Genomic DNA, 25,430 nt, shown 5'->3' with positions numbered 1-25,430 from the left:
GTTGTGATTTGGTGTTATATACATAAAATTGAATTGAATGGAATTGGATAAGCTAAGTGTAAAAGCAAAGATTACCATTTAGTTCTCGTTTAAAAAATGGTGACCATTTTAAATTAAACTGTAATATTTTTTGGGTTATAATTGTAATACATACTGTCACCCGGATGTCAAGAGGGAAAATGCTGAAACATTTATTTTTCGTATTGTTGTCCTAAAACTACTAAATGTAACTGTAACCCAGTGAGTTTACACGACTCAGTAATGCACTACAACATTGTTATTGTTAATTGTGATTCATCATTACTCTGTTAATCACTGAGTTGATCAAAAGTAAATCAATAATAAAAGATAAATACTATAAATATAAGAATAAAACCCAAAGAGTATATTTAACACCCCTACTGGTTAGGAAGGAACAAGCCCCGCCTTCCCCTGCTCTGTACCGTCACGTGCTCAGACACAGAGAGAGACGGAGGTGCACAAGACCATCGCTGATTTTCACCGCCAAGCTTTTTGCTGGAAAATAACTATTAACTTGATAAATTGAGCAAATATCCATACCGGAGATCTGCATGGACCTTGGAGAAACGGACCTGATTTGTTGTGAACATTTTGGACCTTGAAACCATCGCGGTGAGTCAGAAGCTGTTAAGCTAACCTTGAAGCTAAAAAGCTAACAAGAAGTTAACGGGAATATAATGGCCCAATTTCAATGTTGTAGATCTGCACGGGAGCGGATGAAGTGGACAAGACCCTTTCTGAGAGTTGAACATTAGAAGTGTGCTGGTGAGTTAAAAAACTGGGACTGGGCGAATCAGGATAATTGAAAAGCTAACTAGCCTAATGCTCATAGCTGTAGCTGACCACGTTTTCACTGTGGGAGAACACACGGGGTTTCTCACGGAGTTCAGCCATTCTGAGCACACAGCTTGTGTGCTGATGATGTTCTAGTATTACTTGTTGAATATTAAATGCACTAAAATTAGATGATGGAATAAGTTAATGTTGATCTTAAAGGTCATGAATCTACTTTATTTTTGTTACATTTGATGCTGGAGCGGCACTGGATAGATGTCCGTGTGTATTCTTACTGTGCTGATACGTTACCACATACTGTAAAACTACAGCCTGTGGGTTTTTGTATATTCTTTTGGTAATTTTATTCTGTACATTGAGTGTAAATAATATATTGCTTCATTGCTATGCAGTGTAAAGCAATGCTCCTGTAATTCAATTAAAGGGCAATACTGTAAAAAAACAATCTACCATAGTTTATGGTTTATTTCTGATTTCTGATAGAAATGTGCACCTTGATGATAGAATAAGCTGATTGTGATTTAAAGATTGCATTCATGATTAAGATGCACTGTATAGACTATAGTTAGAAATTAGAATTAATGTTTTGTGCTTGTTTTGTTATAGCACTTGCATTATTTACACATATGGCCATGTATATCATTAGAGTGTGAACTGAATTAGTAATAGTCCTGTTTTTTACAGGCTAGGTTTTTTTTATGGGATCGTGAGACCTGGATCTCTTCCTGACGAGGAAGATGGCGAGCCTTTCCCTTTGAACCGAACCACAGCCATTCCGAGTTGGCCCAGAAGGGCAGGTTGCTCTTCTCTCACGAACAATTGCAACAGTGCGGTAGGACGAAATTGCACCAATCACAAACTTTTGACCTATTGCATTTGACTTGACTGAACACTGACTATTAAGCCGGCAAGACTGACGTATCTGAGCTCAGATAGGATTCTGATTGTTATTATTATTGCTGTCACTGTATTTTATTTTATGTTTTCATTCCTGTTCATGAAATGCTGTTAAATTGTTGCTAAATAGTTTAATACAATTCATAGCAACTTTACCTGTGGCTCCAGTCATTCTTCTCCACGCAACTCACTTTATCCCTCCTACGAATCTAGCTATTGGCCCATTCTCTCCATCTTACTTTAATTTCCCCTACCCTATCCTGTACTTGGCTACATAACCAAATTGAAAATGAACCTTTAAACTTGCAGAAATTTAAATAGGATAAATAGATGGATGGAAGTTCTTAAACGGGCTATGCAAACCTAATATATAAATAAAACAAATACAGAGGACAGGACCTGCTCAGTAGTAACAAGCAAACACACTCCTGTCTTCCTCTCATGCACACACACACACACACACACACACACACTTGCTTGAGCAGCTGGTGGCATCCTGATTCTTGGTTCATAGTGACAGGCCGCAGAGGTGGCAGGAAGCAGATTCACTGCGAGGCTAATTGGTGAAAGAGAGCACTTGCAGGACAAAGGTTTAGTGTTGGGGTTCGACTTGCCATTATTTGGATTTCATATAAAATCCAGCCTGACCCAATTAATATGCCACCTGATAGGAGGGCCTCTCATCAACCTAATTTAGAGAATCAATAGGGGACAAACGAGAGTGAGAACGAAGCTTTTTACGGATGCAAACAGACAAAGACCACCCAGTACAAGCTCGAGGAGCCCGATGCCAGCAATGACATAAACCTTTTGACAAATCCTCACTCGACATAAACAAACATTCACACAGTCCCCTGGCCCTCAAGTGCGTCAATGCGCCGTACACATCATCAGTCATAAGCGCCCTACATAGACAGGGACATTGATGGATGTTTTTATTGTTTTGGCACATAAGAAGGGGTTGTTCAAGTTGGACATGAAGTGTTAAAGGCTGAATGCTGCACTTAGAGCCTTAAACCCGCTAACATGATGAACTCTGACCCAGCTTCATTAAATAAGAACTAAAGTATGCCATACTGGCTCTTATGGAAGGAGAAGAAAACGTACAGTACAATGGGAGTGCTGAACATGTCACAAAGATCTCAGGGTGGTGGGGGCTGGGAGGGTTTAGGAGGAGTTTTATGGCAATTATAGCCATAAAGTTTAGAAAGAAGGTGAAGTGGGGGCAGCACTCAACAACTTAAATTGCTGGACACAGTTATCAGTAACACCTTTTTGTCTGGCTTGGAGATGGGCTGCTGTTTAGAGAGGGGGCCTGTTCAAGAAAGGTCACACACTCAGAGTCTCACGTGACAATAAAATGAACGGTCACACTGAAAAATCCTCATTAAATGTTATAATTATCAACACCGCAATAAACCTGACTTTTCAAGCTGATCATAAATATTTTTTTCTTTTTGGTTTGGTTCAGATTTTGTCATATGGTTCACTTTTATGAGCTGTAAATCACCCCTAACCTCTCTAAATGCAGAGAAAAGAATAAAACCGAAACACTTTTATTGTGCATTTATCATCTTTTAATATAAAGCTCACACTCGGTCATACATCGAACTCCCGAGTTTGTACCTTTGCATCGATTTTAGTCTGCTTCACGTAACCTAACCCTGCCACCTTTCTATTTTGATGCAGGGAAACACAGTTACCAACTTCATTTAATCTATTTTATTCTCTCCTCCGGTGCAGCTTGCACACATTAACTCACAGCTCACTACAGAGACTCATTCATTCCCATGAATGACAGCTGTCACTCTTTTGTGCTCCCAGCACACCATCTGGTTCAAAGCAGACAATTGCTGGCCCTGATGGTGAGATGGTGGAGGTGACGTGCAGCTTTGCTCGGGCATGTCGCAGTACAGTCTCACAGACCCACAGAGTATACCTGGGGACAAGATGACCAACCCCAACCCTGAAGGATTTCCTTTGTTTAAATACAAGGCACACGTAAGGAAGTCACAAATGTTTCAATTATAAGTCTGAAAACCCTCTGCAGTCAGACCCTCTCATTCTCCTGAATTCAGCAAGTGAAATGTCAGTGAGTGAAATGCATTTTACTTATAAACCTTGGGAAATTGAAGTTAATTAATTTACTATGAGTTAATTATTTGGTGTGACCTCGGACAAGCTGTGGCTTTTTAAAAAGTTTATTTTTACGTTTTTGTCAAGCTTTTGAAAACTGCTGATCTCTGGAGCAACATGAGAGCATTTTTATTCATCAGTTGTTTAAATAAACTGGAGTGTTTTTAAGTGCACACAATACAAAATGCAGGCATTAATTACATATGCATCGATATGAAATATCATTTTACATTTCACACAGAAATTGTAGGTTAACTATCCAGTAAATACAAATTACTACCTGCTGATGTTGTTTGTTTTCATTTTATTCCCTGTTTTTCCTTCTCTCCTCTGTCCTCATTTCACCCCTCATCCCCCTAACCATAATATGTGTTACAGGATTTTTGCCAAAATGGAGACAAATGCTTAGAGGAAGGTGTATCTACAAGAAAAACACATAAAAAGCAGATAGTTTTCTTTCTAGTCCTCACAGGTACGACGTCTTAATGACATCCTCCTCTGCCAGTAAACAGCAATCCGCACATTTGCTCCATTTATTTTGAATGCTCCTCACAGCAGCGTGCGATTGCTTGAAAGTCAGTCGGACATCTCTCTTTTGGCAACAACAGGAATCAGCTTAAGAGTGAAAAACAAAACCCCACACTCTTGCCCCTGCAGTACCACGAGTATCAATCCTATCACTGCAATATCTTAAATCTGTGGATCAACAGGAGACAAAAACCCAGGAGTAAGAATCTCAGAAATATTATGTAATACTATTAATGAATCCTGCAGCAAATAAATTCAATAACATAACACAAAATACCCAAAATACCAGGATGCTGTGTCTCTATAAGCAAGAAAACGTACAAAAGTTGTTCCTCTGTTGAGTTGCTTCAGATGAATTTCACTGGGATGATAAAACAGGAATAAAAAGAAGGGGGTTAGATGAGGACACAGCTGCACTCCCTCTCTAATGGTAAGGCTGGACACACCAAATATTCCAGGTCACTGACCAAACCTGCAAAAACACAACCCTTATTAAACTTCATCTTAACTCTCCTTTTACACCAATAGCTAATGTGGGGGAAAATACAAACAAAATAAAGGGATCAAAACATTGACCTGTGCCTCATTTCAGGCTCTTGACACCTTAAACTGATTGCTTCATAATCACAACATCTTAAACGTTTTTGTTTTTATTTTTTTCACATTTGCTTTATGCAGTGTGTTCTGCTGATGTTTTGTTTTTTGCTCTAAAGGGTCGCATTCGCCTTTGGTTAATATGTAGGATAAAATGTAAACGGCCTGATAAACAGTCGCATGTACTTATCTATATCTTTTTATCTCCATGTTTTGTTTGTTTGCCTGTTTTAAAGTACATCCCTTTAATATACTAATATAGAGAACACCAAAAGGGGCAGGGCTGTTTGGATGAATTTGAGCTTTAATGCCACGGGTCAGCCGACCTTAAGAGTTCACACGGGATGAAGTGAGGAGGAGTGAAAGGTTAAAAACGTGAAGGAATGCCCCACGTTTATTTCTTGCAGATTAAAATCCCAGAACTTCAAGTTTTGGGGTGTAATGAAGCCAAGTACCAAACTGAAGCATTAATGGGCTGCCAAAATATGAAACTCGGGGGAAGAGGTGCCATCGGTTACAGTGCCGACCAATAAAAAAGGCTTGAGGATTTCTTTGGGGCTTGAGCAGTCAGTGAAAGGCACTGTGGGGTCTCCATAGTTCACATGGCAAACTCTCAAACACCCACAGGGGGGTGGGGGTGAGTGGGGTGTGCTCCCTCCCTCCCCCTGTCATGCCTTAACTGGGGCTAGTGTTGACACAGTGCTGGCCAATCTAATTTTGATTGTCAGGAGCAAGGAATGGTGATCCTCCCCCCGCCCCCTTGAGATCATCAAGTTCATTTCTCTGGTTGCATAGGGATTTTTTTTTTCCTTCCCTCAAACCCCACCACCACCCCACCAGCCCCTTCTCCCCACCACTAGAACAATATTCAGCCGTTCCTGGGCCTCTCAGAGTGAGCTCACTGGAGTTAATCTCTCCTCTCTATTGCTGCCTCTCTCTCGCTCGCACTCTCTCCCTCTCCTTCTATTCAAAAAGCCATTCGAGAACAGCTTGAATTAGTGACAGTTATTATTCAGACTAATGAGTAAAATCTCAAAGGCAACAAAAGTGGACTGTGACATCAGCTATACCAGCATTCATAAATCATTCATTCTCGGCGAGAGCGATTTATTGACAAGTGGGTGACAAATATAATTTTCTGCAACTTACAAAATTCTAATTATCACACCCGACAGCGGTGACAAGAAAAGCAGATGTCTGTTGTGGTGGTGTGAAACGTTTAGAGGCAAATCTGTGAAATGTCACGAAGCCTTCATTGTTATCCCAGATCTGCAGCATCAGAAAAGACAGATGGCCCACTGCACATTTGTTTGAGTGTGTGTGTGTGTGTGTGTGTGTGTGTGTGTGTGTGTGTGTGTGTGTGTGTGTGTGTGTGTGTGTGTGTGTGTGTGTCCACATCACTCACACACTGAGGAATAGAAAAAGGTGTGATTCATGACAATGTTATTTTACATTTGAATGCTTTTTTGGGCATAATTCAGCATTTATTTAACATAATAAAAAAAAAAACATAAAATCTTAATTGATTTACTTTTTTTTATTAATGAATAAATGACTGATAACTATAGAGTTAAATATATTCATCCATTATTCATGCATACAATTATACACTCATTTAGTTCAATGCTTTCCATCATTTTAGATTTAGGTATGCATGATGAGTTAATGCAAAAAAGGGTCATTTAATATCGTTTGTGCAGCACAGAAAGTGGGGGAAAGCGCACAGTGACAAGCTGTGACATTTGGTGGATGCCTCTGAGCCGGTGTAATCAAATTCAAGCAGTTGGAGAGACATTAAGACAGATGTTAATTTTCTCAATGAATTCTGTGCCAATGAGATGCATCGCCAGTCCGTTGTCAGGAGTGGATGTGTCAAGCATCAAAGAAGAATGGAGATGATGGTTCATAATGGTGCGCACCAGTTTGCATGATCTTATTTAAATGTTGGCTTTCAGATAATGATCACGTTTGTTGTTAATAAATACGTGTCAAGTAAAGGTTTTTAATTGATACATGCAGTTCCTGTAAAGGTCACATAAACCAGCAGGAATAGTTTTAGTTGCAAAAGCTGCACATGGACAACTTTAAATGCAGTATAACAACTTGACCAGAAGGGGGCACTACAACTAAAGGTCAAAGTTTAGACTTAACACAATCAGTCTTCATACTTACTTAATCTTACTGTTACTCTACCATAACGGTTAAAGCATTTTTATCAATCTATTTTATTCTGATAGATAGATAGATAGATAGATAGATAGATAGATAGATAGATAGATAGATAGATAGATGAAGAAAGAAAATGAAAACTAAGTAACTAACAACAAAATTAAGTTCTTGTTAGTAACAAACGTTAAAAATAAATTGAGGAGTGGTTGCTGTTGGCCTGCAGGAATCAGCATTGTGACTTAATGTGTAGTTCTACTTATGCAACAACCTTTAATACTCAAATACATTTCAAATCAAAGTTCGGAAATGCTTCACCGCAGTCAGAGTTACATAAATCACATTAAAGGGGATGATCTGCTGAGACAAAACGGAACTTTAAGCATGACATAAAAAGAAACACTCAAGCTGTGAGTTCACACAGTAAAACAGCATTTTGTTGTTTCCAACATTTCTGTCAGTAGCATCTACTCAAAACAGTTAGGTACAAATTTAGAACACATGACAGGGGGCCTGCTTTTAAACCTTAAACACTCATTCCTTAAAATGACATGTTTGCACTTGAGCTGAGAGCGCAACTGCAGCTTGTCAGAAGCAATCTTGACATCATGGAAAACTTCAAATTGAAAGTTCAAAGGTGAAAGACCAGAATTGCTCTGCCAGGGGTGGTAGGCTCACTGAGGTGAAAAACTGACCAGACCAGACCTTCAACCTTCAAAGAAAACAGAAAACACATTTTATATCCCTCAGAAACTGGACGCAGCTCTTTTGTGATTCAATGAAATGCATGTTTAAAACTACGGATAGGGTGGAAATTAAATGGGGGGGGGGGGATTGAGGGGTCGAGGTGCGTGATTTGCAAGCTGTCAGATGATGGCCTTGCGGACGAAGAGCAGTAGGCCCCCATTCTCTGTCCAGTGTGAGGTGCTCCCCACCCCCTCACTCACACGCCTCTCCATACCCCATGGGAGGAGGTCTGTTGCGCTGTGGCCACACTAAATCAACATCGTCCTAATGAGGTGTCACACTTGACCCCCAGCAGCCTCAGCCCCTCACACGGGTGTCAGAGCCACAATGAGCGACCCTCCATCTCCAGCGACTGGCTGACACATTTTGATTCATGAGAGAGCCTGGGCCCTGTCAGGTCAAAATTACCCCTATCAAAATGCCACCATCAACACATTCATCAACCCCACCTATGAATCCACCCCCTTTCTCTTCAGAAAACAATTCTTCTGCAAAATCAACAATGCAACCATGCTTGTGCATGTCCCCGCCCTCTTCCTACCTAAAAGCACACATTTGCTCACATTCATGCCAGGGGCGCCTCCAGAATTTTTTCATATGGGGGGCACTAAAAACACTGGCACGGCACGGCACACTAAAAACAAAAAAATATGGCAAAAAAAAGAAAGACAGAAAATAATTATAAGCCTAGTTTACTGTCTGCTATTAAAGTTGATATCACTGAAAATAGGTTGACATAAATAATAATCTGTTCTAACTGACTGAGTGGAAGTCCCAAACACTGCTTTAATAAATTCAGAAGCATTCACTTTCCCAGAATGGAGTTAAGTTTAAGAGCAAACTTCAGGAAAGACGAGTAAGTTAGATCATGTAAGAGTGTGAACTGTTGCCTGTCTCTGTGTTGGCCCTTAGATACACAAGTGATCTGCCCAGGGATTGGCACCACCTTTTCTACAGCCTTATCACATTATTACCAACATAGGACAGCCTTGCTGAGGGGGGGCAGCAAATTGTGGGGCGTGGCAAGTGCCCCCCCTGGCCCCCACTTGGTGGCGCCCCTGATTCATGCCTCTAGACAAATGCATGTTCTCTCTGATCACCCCCTATACAAGTGATAGGTCTGTCTTTGGTCTTGTTCAGACTTCTGTTTCTTAATGGCTCTCTGAGTGATGAACTCTGTCCCCCAGGTGTTGGGGGAGCCTGTCCTCTGACCTTGTGACCTAAAACACTCTGGAAATGAACAGGTCTAAACAGCTAATGACAAAACTGAGAATGAAATCTGTTCTACTGACAAAACACAGAGTGGGAACGATCCCAGCTCATAGAAAGTGAGAGGCCGGTAGTTCTGCCAGCTCAGATGATAAAAGTGCTCATACTGACAATAATTGACAATGTCAGTATGATAAGGAAAACGCTTATCATTGATTTCAGAAGGAAAGTGCTTGCTCCAGAGGTGCGAAGTAACAAAGTACAAATACTTTGTTATTGTACTTAAGTAGAATTTCCAGGTATCTGTACTTTCCTTGAGTATTTGTTGTTCTGACAACTTTTTACTTTTACTTTCTTAATTTTTAAACAAATATCTGTTGCTTTTTTTTACATTTTCAAAACGGACTAATTACTTTAGGTTTGATGGCATCATTTATAGGGTTTATACTCTGGCATCAAAGTAGGCCGGACGAGTGCAGGTGTCCGCAAGTTGTGGTCGCAGTACTTCAGAATAGCTAGCACTACAGAAGAGGAGGAAGCATGAAGATAGTGACAGAATTATAGGTGTCAGGTAATTTCCAATTTAATGTTTCTATCAGCTGAAGAAACATCAGCAAACACAGAGACTGTTTGTGTGCAGTTTATCAGGCTGCGTGTTGGTAGCTAAAGGTCTGAATTTCCCAGGAGGGAAATTTAAACAGAAAGCCGTAGGAAGGCAGACAAGACAGCAGATGAAGAAGAGAGGTTATATTTAAAGGTAAGGACTGCTCAGTGACACTTGATAAACTGCTGCTTTTAAGCTTACATGTAATGTCATAATTTTAATCATATATTGATTAAAATTATTAAAATATATGATATACATACATCATATTATCCATGATGTGTTTTGTTAAATTAAGATACGAGATAAGATACGACTTTATTGATCCCATGGTGGGGAAATGTGTGCATTACCTCAGCTTAGGTTCAGATAGCAGAAGGAAAATACAAAAAATACAAATAAAATACAAAATAAATAAGATAATACACTACATACAATGGTAGCATACACCGTATGTGATTACGGATAGAGGGTTGTGGAAATATGCAAGAAATAAATTAAACTATTGTATCACTACTATTACTATAGATATCTAAATAATAGATATCTATAAGTATCTATGAGTATAGACATGTACACACACACGTACACACTACATATACATATATATACACATATACATATGCATATATCTGCAAACGTCCATACATATAATTATGCATTTTCATTTTGTGAAACGTCCTGCAAAACAAACTAAGCTATACTAACTTTGTGTTATTGAAATGTTGCATGAAAGTTAGTTTTACCCTGGATAAACTGGTTAGCTTGCATTAAAGCACTGTGTTGGTGCACAGTGTCTCTGGTGCTTATGGTTAGATTTAGATTTTATGAATTTGCATGTAATTTGCATTTAAGATGCAAATGCTTAGATTAATTCACTGGAAACCTACTTTATACCAACCATATACTGTCTAGTATGAAGGCAGTATAAACTCTATACTGTCAGAGTAGAGGATAAACATCAGTCAAGATAGCTTGTGAAACTGCTGACATCTTGCTGAAATTAGTTCTGTGAACCCACAAAGAGCAGCAGGTCAGCTGATCACAGCCTGTACACCGAGAAAATCTACTGAAGCTCATTTTCCTGTTTAGGTGTGGAGGAAAGCCATTCTCTACAATGTGGGTAAATTGTTATTGTTTAAAATTCTCTTTCACTATATGTGTCCTACATAACAGATTCATTAGAATTATAATATTATTTTATTATTGTAATAATGTAGCGCAAGGTTCAAGGTACCTGCAAAAATGTCAGGTCAAAAATGGTTAGTAGAATTTTCCTTCAAAGAGCTACTTTTTACTTTCTTGCTTTGAGTGCATTTCATTGTGTACTCTTTCACTTTTAATTGAGTATAGAAGTCGAATCAGTACTTCTACTTAAGTAAAGAAAGTCTGTACTTTTGCCACCTCTGGCTGGCTCTGTCTCTATCATCATGACCACAGCTCAGGCTTTCATCGTTCTCGTGTCACCCTGGGATCAGATTGGGTCACGGGTCTCGTGACAAATGTCATCGACCAATCCTGGCCTGTTTTGCAGGTCAGTAATCAAAAGCATTGTCACATCTTTTGTTACATTTAGATAAAACCTTGTTCTTCATTTTACAAGGGCAAACTATAGCATGATGGCCCCTTGCTGAGAAGATCATCTACTGTTAGCTGACACTCGTCCACTCAGGCAACCATCTGCTCCTAAAAATTTCCCCTGGGAGACAAGGCGAAACCAGCAGGAGCACTATACCTGTAAGCCAACAAACATCCACAATCTCATTGCTATTATCATGAGATTGCAAATCTGTTGCTTTTTATTCCTTTAATTATCACCAATCTGCTTGAAGCTGATTGAAGTTTACGCAACATGATGACTAGATTATAAAGTGTCTAAAACAAACCGATTAGGGAATATGCAATATGTCTCCAATGGACTCATAAACTGGACTTCATGCAGAACTTAAGTGAAAAGTAATAAAAGTTACAACTTAACACCAATAACATTAATTTAGTCAATAAAATGTTTGTGTTTCTGACTTCAACCAAGGCTTAACTAGAATAACACAATAATTAAATCAGTCTAGAATTCATTAATAACTGAATCTTTAATTGCTTTTTTTAGGTTACTTTTAAATGCTAGCTATACTTTAATTGTCTATTATGTTCTTTGCGATTCCTCCTGGGATTTCTATTTGTTTTAGTCTATTTTGCTGTAGAGCACTTTGTGACCAAATGTGTTTTATAATTAAAACACTGTGAGACTGTAGCGAGAGATCAATAAAAAAATGCACAAATGCTAATTTTCTTTTGCATTATTTGCACATTTTTTAATATATGCTCATCATGACAACATGACATGATGTTGTATGCATATTATGAAACTGCTGAAATAAAAATGTGATCCGGCTGAAAGGGTTCTTCACTCCATCCTCTCTCGTGCCTGCTTCTTATGTCAAAAGCAGATGAAACATGACTCCCTGAGTGATTCAGCAGCATGTATGCTAAATGCTCGGGGATGAAAATCTAACCTGTACACATTTAAGCTTCCAGTCCACATCAAGTCACCTTGAGTCATGTAGCTTATTTCCCGTTTTGCAAAAACAAGCAGGTGGATTAGCGTCATTAGTCATGTTCCTTGAACCTATCAAAAAAAACAGAGTGACATGCATGGCATGATGAAAAAGGTTAAAGCAGATCTTGCAAAATCAAGAATGAAAAAAAATTTCAAATAGACGGCAGTCCTCTTTGCATTGCATCGTCATGAAGAATAGCAGTAATAGTGTTGTATTCCACTTGTGGTCTTTTTATTGGTGTTTAGTCATTACATTAGATTCAGCTACAATACATTGCCATCAAAGTAATGACCAACAACTTCAAAAACAAACCAAAAAAGTCCCTCATACATGAACCAATATTTACTCGTGCAAGGCGCCTTTGCTAAAATTAAATTAAATACCAAAACCTCTCTGGAATGTTACATATAATAACCACTTTCACTGCTTTAGATACTGTGACCAAAAAAGCAACAAGGTTTTGGGGTTTTTTTTGACAGATTTCAGTAATTATGTTTTAATGATTGTGATAACTCACACATACAAATACACTGTTATTCTAACATGTATTCTTTTTTCTGCACAATTTATAGAAAGGAGAAAATTCCCATCCACATTTCCCGGTCACTACTACTGTGAACCAACTTCTTTGTTGGTAATGAATGAGTGACTGTGGGCACAGCTTCAGTGTTCACCTAATGACACACTCACACTAACCGGGTATCTTTTCAGATATTTACCACCCCAGACTACATCGCCACTAATACCTTCAAACTAAGAACTAGAGTAAAATGTGGATATTAAATTAAAAACCTAATTAACCACCTACATGACCGAATTTATGGAGCCAGAAAATGATTGAGGGCCAAACATTTTGTAAGTGTTAGTAGTGTTTCTATTAAGATGATGATGGTTTCTCTTCTCTAATTGTCTTTTTTTTTTTTTTTTTTTTTTTTTAATCTTTTTCAGCAATCTGTGTTGATGGGAAGACATTTCAAAGTAGGGCATTTGCAGGGCAAGTTCTCGCATTACTATTTGTTGGAGCAAGTAATACTGAACATTCATTTAGCAGTTCTAGAAATCAGTTAGCTACTTTGTCAAGCAAACTATCGCATACTGTTCAAATGTAACTGCATGGTTCTTTTATTGTGGCCAAAGGAAATCCCCAACACATTCACGATGTAGGCTTTGTAAGAGTGTATGTTAAGGTCACCTAGCAAGCTGGCACAGAGGGCAGTCATTGCACTGTGGAAACATTCACATTATTGTAGAACCAAGCAGCTCCACTTCAAATCTGAGGAAGTTTGTGCAGGTTAAGAGCAGATACACAGCATGGGTGTTGAAGAGGAGAATGATGCTGGTACCACAGCTATCTTTTAGATGTTTAAAGATGTCGCTCAGGGGAAAAACACGTTTTGCTCGTTTTTTTTATGTGGTGGAAGAAATTCTACTAGCGTGTATGCAATGAGGTCAGTGTGCTCAGAGGTAAATGTAGCTACAGCTGGCTACACAGGAAAAAAATAACCAACATGTACAAGCTAAACTGATTTTCTCTAATACCTACCTCTCACTGTAGGTGACATTGTAATATAAAACATTATTTCTAAATGCTCCAATTATCAAGTGACTATTAAAAGTAACTTTAGCCAACTTTGGGAGTGTGACTAGTCTCTAGTCTGCTGTAATAGTGGGAGAGAAATGCACTACTCGCGATATGACATGAACTGCTGATAAAGAAAATGCATTCTTAACCTGCTGTGGGCCTGCAGGCCTCACTTTGACAGCCCGGGAAAAAAAATCTACTGTTGTCTTCTGTTACTCACATTGCCAACTCTTTGCTTGGGTCGTGAACTCTTAACAATGACAGAGGAGGGTCAGACACCTGGGAATTGTGCTTACATGACATTTAACCCAAGTTTCACAGGAATGACTCTTTTAGGCGTTTTTGACTTAAATCTACGTAATCACGTATATGTGAGCATTCAGGTGTTATTCTGCGTTTTGCGTCATTTGGTTTTGTATGTGAATGAGACAAAAAGTGGGTTCAAACTCTGGAGTATTTCAGACATCAGGGATCAGGTAAAATAGAGCACTGGGGCTGCGCAACCCTTTGTGTTGGGGGAACTTTTGATTCAGTTAAACTGCTAAAACAAGAACCTTTCACACCCAAACAATGGACTCCCTTCTTAAACGTAACACTTGACAAATGAGGAGCAAATTGTACATCTGTGTGTGTGTGTGTGTGTGTGTGTGTGTGTGTGTGTGTGTGTGTGTGTGTGTGTGTGTGTGTGTGTGTGTGTACAAGAGCGCACGTGTGTGCATGTGACCCCCCACCACCATCACCATGTCTAACAATCACCCTGACACATACCACCCTTTCTCTCCTCGAATAAAAACAGAGTAAAAGGAAAAGAGAAATCATCCACTGTTGAAGTACTTTACGAGATCCTCCTCCAAACAGAAAAAGGACTGAGTATCCATGGGAATCTTAGCACGTTAGGGAGGCCTTTCTCCCTTCCTCTCATCCGCTCTCCCCCGCTGCACCCATGGACCAATGCAATTGTTTATTTTCTCCTATTGAGGCTGCTCCATTCACTGGCTCTCACATTTACTCTGCTCAATTGGAGTGAGACAGCACTTATTCGAGGAGAGGAATGTAGCGTTCCACTGACAGAGCAGCAAGAATGCAGGAGAAATAATTAAAACTTTTCCAAGGAAAAGGTACAGCTGAGCGTGAGGGAGAACAACGTCGAACCGAACAATGAGCACTGACAGGATTTTCTGCCGTGATGAGTATATCCACACATCACCTTGACACTACAAAGTGAAGGAGTGTTTGAATAACGTACAATGCTAGAAAGTGGAGCAGGGATCCCATAAGGAGGTCATTCACTCACTGCGCTTTCTTAACTGAAACTCTCCGCAGAACAATGACACGTTCTCCAGCCTCCTATAAGATGTGGCCAGCCTCACTTTTTCTGGCTCTAACACAACAGCAACGAGCCAGACCAGGGACTTCGTTTCACCTTTGGTCTGCCCTGTCGTGGTCGAGGTAGTCGTGATGACAGTTTCCTTTCCTGTAACAAGGGTCCACTCAAATTCTAAAATCAAACTCTGAAGTCCATTTATTTGACAAAAGTGATTTTCAGTGTTGCTCATGGTCGTTTTTTGTGGTTATGCATGGAAACATCTGTGCACAATGTACACACATCTCTTTATTGTCTGCTTGGTTTTATGACTAATATCCTCTGCTGACTCTGTTGGTATTCAGGCGTAACCGAGTATATCTCTGGTTCGCGAGATACATGTTTTCATTTTTGTTCTTCTACTTTTTTTTGGTTTTGAGGTTTTGGTCATATACATTTCCTTGGCACTCTGAGGGTTTCACACAAATGTGTTTACAGTTGTACAATGAAGAACTTCTATATCTAAGTTCAGACATGTAGGTCAGCTGCTTCCTAAAATCCGACACTATAATGCTGTCACACAATTACAAATGTGTGCACTTATGCAGTCACGTTGTCTGAACACAGCATAACTGAAATCATGATCACTATGCTGTTTAATGAAAGATTTGGACTTAAATAGTAAGAGCCGTGCAGGCAGGTGTAAGCAGGTTAAAATCCGCAAAAACCTGCACAAACAAAGATGAATGCACCGCTGAATTTTAAGTAATGGCAAGCTCACTTTCTCTATAAAACAAAATAAAAGAGAGGTGAGATCAGCAGTTCAAATATCAAGTCTGACAGGAAAAAGCATAGAAACAAGAACCAAACAGTGTATATCCTGTCTGTTTCAGCAGCACTGCTTTGTGATCATAATAAAAAGGCTCTGATGAGTTGTAAATGTTACAGAAAAGATCGTGTGATATTTGATTTGATTTGTGTGTGTATATATATTTCTTTATATAGCCATGCATATTTTTATACTTTTCCTCCTGATATAACTGTAGTAGCAGGCCAAGCTAACTCAAGAATCTAATAAATCTCAGAGTAATTTATCCAAAGTCCTTATTCCTTAAGGTACTTATTTTTTACCTTAAAATGTTACAGCACTGCAAAACAAAAACTACCCTATATGAAAAACAACAACAACAAATGATGACATAAGAGCATTATAGTGTTATCTGAAAATAGGGGCTCAATACACTTATGTCAAAACAATTCAGATGTGTCCTCTTAAATTTAAAAATAAATGTAAAAAAAAAAAAGGCCAGACATTAAATGCATTGTAAATTGACTTTAGTCACAAATTTTGATGTTAGTGAATTTATTGCCGGCTGTGAACCTAATTTTATTTTTCACGTGTAAATACTAAAGCCTTTTGAAGTAGATCAGTGGCATTTTCTCAGGAATCACAGCCCCTGACATTAAGTGGGAGGTCACCACATACAGTATCAAACTGCCCCCTACTGGTGTGGCACATCAATACACAATTTCTTTGATAAAGGAAAAAGAAAACGTGCTCATGTAAAGCAATTTAAAGGTGAAATCTGTCCTTTTTTATGAATATAGGCACCAGCATGTAACAATCTAGAGTAGAAAGTTGCATAAATATGTATAAGACTTCAAAGTTTTTCAGAAGGAAAACATTTGTAGGAGTTCTATACTTTAAATGCAAAAGTTTTGCACTCATACAATCTGCTGTACCCATAATAATGCACTGTAATATTAGAACATCACGTTATTGTATAGCAAGTTTGATTAATGTGTGTCAAGTTTTTTGTTTGTTTGGGTTTATACAACTTTAGATGTTATTTCAGACACAGCAGACGGAGACACAGCACAGTAAAGCGAGAGGAAGAGAGAGGAAATAGGATTCTCTGTGGTTAGCACTTGTAATATCAAGCAGCTGCATGCTGACATGGTTAGATTAACCACTCTGCCACAATACAACGGCTGCACTACAGAGCCTCTGTGTGATCTTCCAGAATGGACGGAGACACAACTCCTGTAGACTATTTCTACACTTCTGAGAACTACACTGACAATTTTTCGCTTTATGATTTCCAGGAAGAGTGTGAACAAACCCTTAATGGCTCAGAGTATTTTTTGCCTACAATTTATTTCCTGATATTTTTCACAGGATTTGTGGGCAACCTCCTTGTGATCCTAGTGGTGGGAAACAAGAAGAGAGGTGGTCGTCTCGTGGACACCTTTGTTGTCAACTTGGCCCTGGCTGACCTCGTCTTTGTCCTGACGCTGCCACTGTGGGCCATTTCTGCAATGAAGAAAAATTACTGGAACTTTGGGCTATTTAGCAACTTTCTCTGCAAAATGAGCAGCTACATAATTGCTGTGAACCGCTTCTCCAATATCTTCTTCCTTACCTGCATGAGTGTTGATCGCTACCTGGCTGTTGTGAAGCTGATGGATTCGAGGTACCTCAGGAGTAGTTTGTGCATTCGTGCCACTTGTCTTGCAGTGTGGGCAAGCTCCCTGGTGCTTGGCATCCCATCTCTGGTGTACCGGAAAGTAGAGAAAGATGTCAATTTCTGTACAGAAGATCAAAGTTCACCTTTTTTTCTTGGAATAAGCCTGGTCATGGCCTTACTCACCTTTATCGTCCCAGTGTTTATCATTATGCTCTGCTATGGCACCATCATCATGCACCTCAACAAGCACTGCGCTGCTGCGGGAAATCCTCGTGCTGAAGCGCGCCGCAAGCACTCCCTGAAGATGGTCCTCTGCATCATAGTGGCCTTTGTGGTGTCCTGGCTCCCCTACAATGTTTTTAAATCCATCACAGTTATTTTACGTTTCGCAGACGTTGAAGCCAGCTGTGAAGTTAACTCACAACTTAAAAACGGGCTCATCATCTCCTGCTGCCTGGCATTCCTCAACAGCTGCGTGAATCCAGCCATTTACTTTTTCTTGGACCATCACTTTAGACGACGTGCTGAGAAGATGTACAAAACCTGCTTGGGAAAGTCAAAGATGCTGCAGAGCTTCAACTCTTCAGCTTCATTCACCAACGGCTACACTTCAGAGAGCAATGGAACAACTGGTGGGAGAAGTCAAATTCAAATGGTTTAGTAGGAGGAAGATTGATATGGTGAACTCTGGAGGTGTTAAAGTAATAATGTTACTGCCACCCTTAAGATCAATTTAACATCTTGTTTGTACATCATTATATGTTTTGTTTTTTGATTTTTATGGTACTATACTTTCCAATTTGTTTTTGGCCTTTTATTGTATTGTAACATATCAAGCATGCATATATTACTTGGAAAAGTATGATATGGATTTTTCTTAAATTGCAATTTTCCCATGATATCTGCTTTGTATGAAATGTATTAATGTTGTAAATATTTTGCATTAACAGACAATATCCTACAGTTGCATTAATTTAGAAATGTAAATAACATTTAACATTTGTAGCTGAACAGATCATTTGGAAAAGTGGAAAATGAAAATCAAAAAATATTCTGTGTCTTCTGTGTATCATTTTTATCACTATTATAATTATTTTCTATATTTGCATAATATGGTTGCAGTTAATAAATAAAATCTGAACAAAAATGTTGTGGGACTTAAAGCTTTGAATCCTCTTTAATAAAGCCTCAGATTTCTGTGATGAATTGATACTATGACTAAAAATCTGCTAAAAACAGTAGTTAAATTTAGTTACAGTTACACTTAATTACAGTAGTTACAGTAGTTACAGTAGTTACGGTTAATAGCGCTAAATGACATAATTTATTATTTTGGTTTAATTTTAATATAAAATTAAACCAAAATAAAATTTTATTTAATTAAAATATAATGATCTGCAGAGGTATTTCGTAACTTTATTAAAACTCAACAAAAAATTTGGCTGCACACTGAAAACTTTTATTTAAAAAAAACTCTCCCCAGAGTTTTATTTGATTTTCACAGTTAATTACATAACACTAAAAATAACAATAATAACTAATATAAGTCACAGTGGTACAATTTCAGTTGAGCCAGTTCACTAATGAAGAGTAGATAAATAAGAGACGTCTGTGAAGGTTCTAAGAGATGAGTTCAGTGTAGAGTAAAAATTTGTCTTGTCATTACAGAGGAAGTGTGTGTTTTCACACATTATTTCTCACACGTTTATTAAAGCTGGCTTTGTTTTGGTTTGGGTTTTTTTAACCTATAATGATAAAGCATATTTTGGCACAAAAAAATTACACAACTGCATTAAAATTTGAACAAACAATACTTCTCTAATTGCAGCAGAGCAGCTTAGTTCTGCTAGGTGTGAAGCTTATAGGGTCTCACAAGGGACCCAACTTCCTTGTCTTGTTATGTTATACTTTGTCTTTTAACTCTACCTAAACAGTTTTATCATTTTAGTACTGATATGAGTCGATATCTTCTTTTTCATGGAGCCCAAATAGATGATAATATATAAAATAAATTAAAAAAAACAGAAGTGATGTGGGATTCTGGCTAAAATATGAAGTATAAGGTCGGTGATCTCCATGTGAACTGCAACAGAAACCGAACAGAAATGAGAAGGTGAACATGAGAAAAAAGTGCGCTGACACATATAAGGAGGCACTGAGCTGGCAACCCGAGGTCAACCAACACAGAAAATTGCAACAGGAAGCAACAGTTTGGTTTTGTTGAGTGAGTGGGAGCTGCTTTTTCCTTTTTCTTATTTTTTTCAAATTTTCTTTTACTTATTTATGTTCATGTGTGGTGGAAAGGTCAGGTTATCTGTAACACAAACCTTTAAAAGTTGCATATTACATATTACAATCGTTTTACATTTACATTTGCATTGTATCCCCTCACCCACCCACACGCACACACATGCATACATATACACACAAACGCACACACTCACACACACAAATGCACACACACACACCCTTTTGACCCCAACTCAGACATAAAGTGCCCCAAATGCAGTTTCTCAGAAGTCAAAAGCATTCGCATGATGGCAAAGGGGAAGTCAGGTGTGTGAAAGTTCAAATGTTCATGCTTGCCCACTTGTTTTTCAGTTGTATGAGTGATTTGAATCATGTGAAAAAACAGACTCAGTGCTGGCTGTGAGACTAGGGAAGTCACAAATTCCCCTTTCCTGCTTTTAGATATATCTTACCAGCTTTGGTTATAGTGCTGGCACAAATATTTTATCTGCTGTTTTTGGCATATAAAAATCACAGCTGTTACACAGCTGTATCTTGTGTGTGGAGCGCACATGCACACACTCGAGAAACATTAGTCTATTCTATTCAAATATATAGACACAGTGGACATGTATGTTGCCTGATATAGATAATGGTCTTTACCAAAAATAGGTATATATACTGTGAGTGAATCATGTTTAGGTGGTTTGCGATCTAAAAACAGTCAAAATCCAAACCCTTTACGTTAACATGCAGTTATTTCTGTGTTTTTTGGTTTGGGGTTTTTTTTTGTTGCACCAGTTTGCCAAAGTCTTTTCAGTTAAACTTGTTTTTGCATTTATTGCACAGGTTGCTTTGATGACATGTTTGCAGATAATCACAGACGATGTGCAAAGGGGGAACCAGAGGTGCCAAGTGCTGCAGCTCTTGGGCTCAACAAACAGCTCTGGGACACTTAGTCATAATATTTTTCTTAACTGACTAAATGTGAAATGTTTCACAAAGATGACATCTGTTCTTGAAAATATATAATGATTCATTCCCTTTTTTGTTGTCTTATTTTTAAAGATGGCATGGGTCGTGTGGGTAACGGGAGATGCTTCTCACACTTCGTCTATGAAGTCAGCATACAAATGCTAAAGCATGCTAATGATGGAAAAATGTTTTCTTCAAAGATTAAACTTTATTTGCAAAGAATTTTTTTCTAAATGCAAGAAATTCAGTGCAGCCCATGTTGTTGTTAATGCTAAAAGTCATGTGGACTTAACCTGTGAGGTCAACGCTAACTAAATGCTATTTTCACACAGCCAGATTTTATCTCTAACCCAAAACTAAAATACATTTCGAATACGAAATGTTGTCAGATTATTTTGTCTACGCTTCAGTTAAAAGCTGTGAACATTTTGCAATGTATCACTTTTATATGACACAACTATAAAAAAAAATCATAAAATAACTTTTACAGGCAATGTCTGCTACCTGATATCTACCTACAACTGATTTAATTCGGACACTTCTACATTCACAGCAGAAAATCTATGGAAGAAATGCAAATGTTAAAGCTCAAACTCTTCGGGTAAGGAAATGACTTAGTCGTCATTCTGCCAGTCAAGCACACGCAAATTGAAAGGTGAGACCTTGGCACTTGGTTTTTATCAAACCTTTCTTACGTTTGAACTGCCAGTTTCTCTTTCTAGTGTTGGCGTGACTATGAACATGCAGTGTTCTCATAGCATTATTGCAGTTCTTTCCCCTGCACTTGTTACAAAACCCCTATGGGCTAAAACAGTCGTGCCCTATGCCGCGTGAACTTTTCTGTTCGTTTTTAAAATTAAAAGTAAGTTTATTCTCGTGCCGTTAAGTCATTGTAAGAAAAGAAAATATAATAATAAAACAGTGGTGTTGTATTTTAATGCTGACATCAAAGCTAACTAGAACTATTATGGCTGTTGGTCCGTGAGTGTAATCTTCAAAATATTTTTGGTTAATGTTTCAGTCTTCACAAAAAGGCCATTTATGTAACTTCTGCAAATATCAGATTGATTGATTGTGACCGCATTACTCAACACAACTTTCTACTTATTCTTTCCATTATGCTGGATTTACACTTAATATTAGTTTTTATTTTTACTTTATTTTTCCTGTAGTTGTCCCTTGCTTTGGCTTGGATCATAGTTTCTTTAAAGAGTTTTAATGAAAGAGGTTTCAAGGCAAAAACGGCAAATAAATGCATTTAATTCAAATATTAATGTTACTAATTGCAAAAACAAATATAAAATGAGTATGAACGTAAGTACATGCACAGTAGTGTCACAGTAGCCATCACTTTTTTTATCTTTCTTTTTTTGTTTTTGCCCCACTTCAAGCAGTACTGCAAAATAACGGTGCGCAGCTAAAAAATGTTTACACCCCCTTTCGACCACAAACACATACAACATTTGCAATGAGATCATGCCAGCATTGTAAGCCTCAGATGAGACAACTGGCTGTGGTTTCTATAATCTCATAAACGAAGCCTGCATGAGCAACATTTGATAAACAAGACGTCTCAAATAAACACTGTGCACCTGCACAGATATGCCTTTGAGACTTTCCTGTAAGGTACCCTGATTAAGATTTAGCAACTTTCTTTCCTTTACTAACAGGAATAGATCATTTGGTTTATACTGAAAGTTTTCATAATAATTCTACATGAACTGTGTTTCTGAATAATGTGTATACTATGTTTTTAAAGATAGCTGCTGTTAGAATAAAAAAAGAAAAGAAAAACAAAGGGTAGATGTTTCAGATTTTTTCTGTCTACCTGAAAAATGAAACAACACCTCAACTGATGTGGTTACATGTTGTCGATTACAAGAAGCAAGGAAGTGCTGAGGAAAAAAGAAAAAAAAAAGACAGACAGACATTGTTTACTATTAAAAACTGGCTATATCCTCTTTCAATAACACGTTCAGATGAAAACATCATCTGCTTTACACTGACTTACAACTCAGGATTTTATTATGATTATGTCACTCAGTGTTCAGGGCACATAATGGCTTGATGTTTGGGATTAAAAGCCACCTGCAAAATCTGAACAAAAACTAAAAAAACTATAAAAAATCGACTGGTTACATCATTTAATATTCAGAATTATGTTATTTAGCAGCGCAGTGGTCAGCACTGTCACCACGAAGCAAGAAGGTCCTGGTTTTGAAACCACTCTCTTGTGTAGTTCTTCCCACGCCTGAGTGGGTTCTCTGTTGAAACTCCAGCTTCTTCACAATACAAAGACACACACGTTAGTTTACCTGATGATTCTAAACTGGCTACAGGTGTGAGTGTCTCTGTGCGATCACCCCACAATAGACTGATGGCCTGTCCAGCATGTACTGCCTCTTGATCTGTGACACTGATGACCCTGAATTGAAAATGTAGTGGATATTCAGCTGGAGATTTTTATTGTGGTTGTCCTAAACATTTATTAGACTTACCGGAAAATTGTCTTCTTAGAATCATTCCTTTTTTTAAATAAACCTCATTTGTTGGCCTTTGTTAGTTTTGAAACCAGCTACGCAGGCATAATATTTTCTCCTACACGGAGGGACTCATAAGAGGGTATGAGTGTAATGTAGAGTGATAAGAAAAAGAAAGCTTTCACAGGACTCTATGCGGTCTATACAGTACAGGACTCTGTGAAAATCGACGTTGCCTTATCATACAGTAATAACTTGATGCAACGTGAAGTTTCTGTATGACTTTATCAGTCTCTCACATCATTGTGAAGGAATTTTGTTCAACTATTCTTTGAACGTTGCTTCAGTTCCTTGAGGTTTGTGGGTATTTTTCTATGCACAACTCTCTTAACACACCACAGCATCTAAACAGGCTTGAGGTCTCGACTTTGAATGGGCAACTCCAACATCTTCTTCTCTTTTTCAGCAATTCTGTTGTAGATTTGCTTGTAGTGCAAAGCTGTAGCTGTTGCACAGCTCACATTGGATTCTAGAATACTTTGGCATGCAAAGAAGTCCACACTTTACTCAATGATTGCAAGCTGCCAAGGTGCTGTGGTTGCAAACAAGCCTAAATCATGACCCCACCACCATCGTGCTTGACAGTTGGTATGAGGTGTTTGTGCTTATGTGCTTTTGCTCTCTCCAAATGTACCACTTTGCATTATGTCCAAACATCTCCAGCTTGTTTGTGGTTCCAGATGAAACTTTGCAAACGTAAGACATGCTGCCAGGTTGTGTTTTTTTTTTCTTCCAAACAAACCATACTTGTTCAGTCTCATTTTCTTATCAACGTGCTGAGTCCTGCAGGGTCTTAGAAATAACTCTTGCGTTTTTGCAATTTCTCTGAGTATTGCAAGGTGTCATCTTCCAGTGAATTTGCTCAACATCTATTCTTGGAAAGACTGTGGCATTGCATTAACACAAGCCTGAATGCTTCAGGCCAGCAAACTGACAGAACTTCTGCAGTTATAGAGGTGGTCACACTTACTGTTGATCAATGAATGAAGTGCATTTAATTAGCAGCAGCCACTTACCTTCTTAACCCTAGAACACTATCGCTATAAATAGTAACACAATCACTAATGCCAGGTGATTTTTACCCGATATAATATGACCAATAAAAAGTACTTGTCATCAAAATATATCAAAATATGACAACACATGACAAGTTAGAGTGGTCTTCTTTTACTTTCAACTGTACCATGTCTAACAAAATGAAAAAAGTGTCATGGGCGGACCCTAAAATAATGCTCCAAAATTACAGAAAGATTAGGAATTCAAGAATAAAAAAATTCCTAAAAAAAATAATGACACTGGAAAGCTGGTCTTTGGTCCACCCATTAGTGGGGATATTTGAGACTTCCCTGGTGAAGGCACAGTCTCTTTGACACGCTAACACCTGTGGGAGAGAGAAATCATGTACATGTATTTGCTCGGGTGAAAATCACCCAGCGATAGTGTTCTATCGTAAGTACACTCTCTTAAATGAGAGCGTACTTAGTTTTTCACAGGACTGCATTGTTTACAGGGAACTCAGAGTAAGGTGCGGGTGACCTCTAGTGGACGTTTCGATAGAATTCTAATGTAGGTCTATCCTACCTCTTATTAGTCATCCTAATGAAAATTCACAGTGAGCGTTTTGTTGTTGTTTGGTTTTTGCTTTTGTTTCTTTGTTTGTGACTTTGAAAAAAATATTTTGATGACCAATACATGATTCTTTATGAGGACTCATGCATTGGTCATCTGTAGCTCACTACCCGTAAGTGGTGCTGCGTTCACAATCCTATCTAACATTCGGAATTTCTTACATCCGAGTGGCTGACACAGCGTGTAGGCCCTTTATTTTTATTTTATTTTAGAACATTTAAATACTGTGTTTCAAAGAAACATTTTGCATCATCTTAAAAATGTTATTATATATTTCTTATCTTCTGTCCCTTGAAGTGGACATCAGGTCTTGGTTGATCACTGGATGAAAAAAGGCAGAAAAATATTTTATTTTAGTATCGTATAAGTTTGGGCTCTGTCGTTGTGAGATTTGGTTTCTCAGCTGCCGCACAGGACACTAACCTGTGAAGGGAATCCGTATATGTGAG

General features: G+C 38.3%; 1 protein-coding gene and 1 long non-coding RNA gene across 2 annotated transcripts; both read left to right on the top strand.

Annotated features, from left to right (window-relative positions):
- Window positions 1–269: 269 nt before the first annotated feature.
- LOC146386935 (uncharacterized) lies at window positions 270–2,000 on the top strand. The gene is made up of 3 exons (XR_014800176.1): window positions 270–633; window positions 722–786; window positions 1,501–2,000. It is a non-coding gene; the product is annotated as an uncharacterized LOC146386935 (long non-coding RNA).
- A 13,818-nt stretch (window positions 2,001–15,818) lies between these two features.
- gpr25 (G protein-coupled receptor 25) lies at window positions 15,819–18,913 on the top strand. The gene has a single exon (XM_084928177.1). It carries the CDS (start codon window positions 17,166–17,168, stop codon window positions 18,267–18,269), a length of 1,104 nt encoding a protein of 367 aa, XP_084784303.1. The 5' UTR covers window positions 15,819–17,165; the 3' UTR covers window positions 18,270–18,913.
- The last annotated feature ends 6,517 nt before the right edge of the window (window positions 18,914–25,430 follow it).

Source organism: Perissodus microlepis, chromosome 5, assembly GCF_051167445.1.
Source record: "Perissodus microlepis isolate ML-2025 ecotype Zambia chromosome 5, ASM5116744v1, whole genome shotgun sequence".
In the NCBI taxonomy this organism is placed as follows: domain Eukaryota; kingdom Metazoa; phylum Chordata; class Actinopteri; order Cichliformes; family Cichlidae; genus Perissodus; species Perissodus microlepis.
Note: the sequence above shows the minus strand (reverse complement) of the source record. Positions and strands in the feature narration are given on the sequence as shown.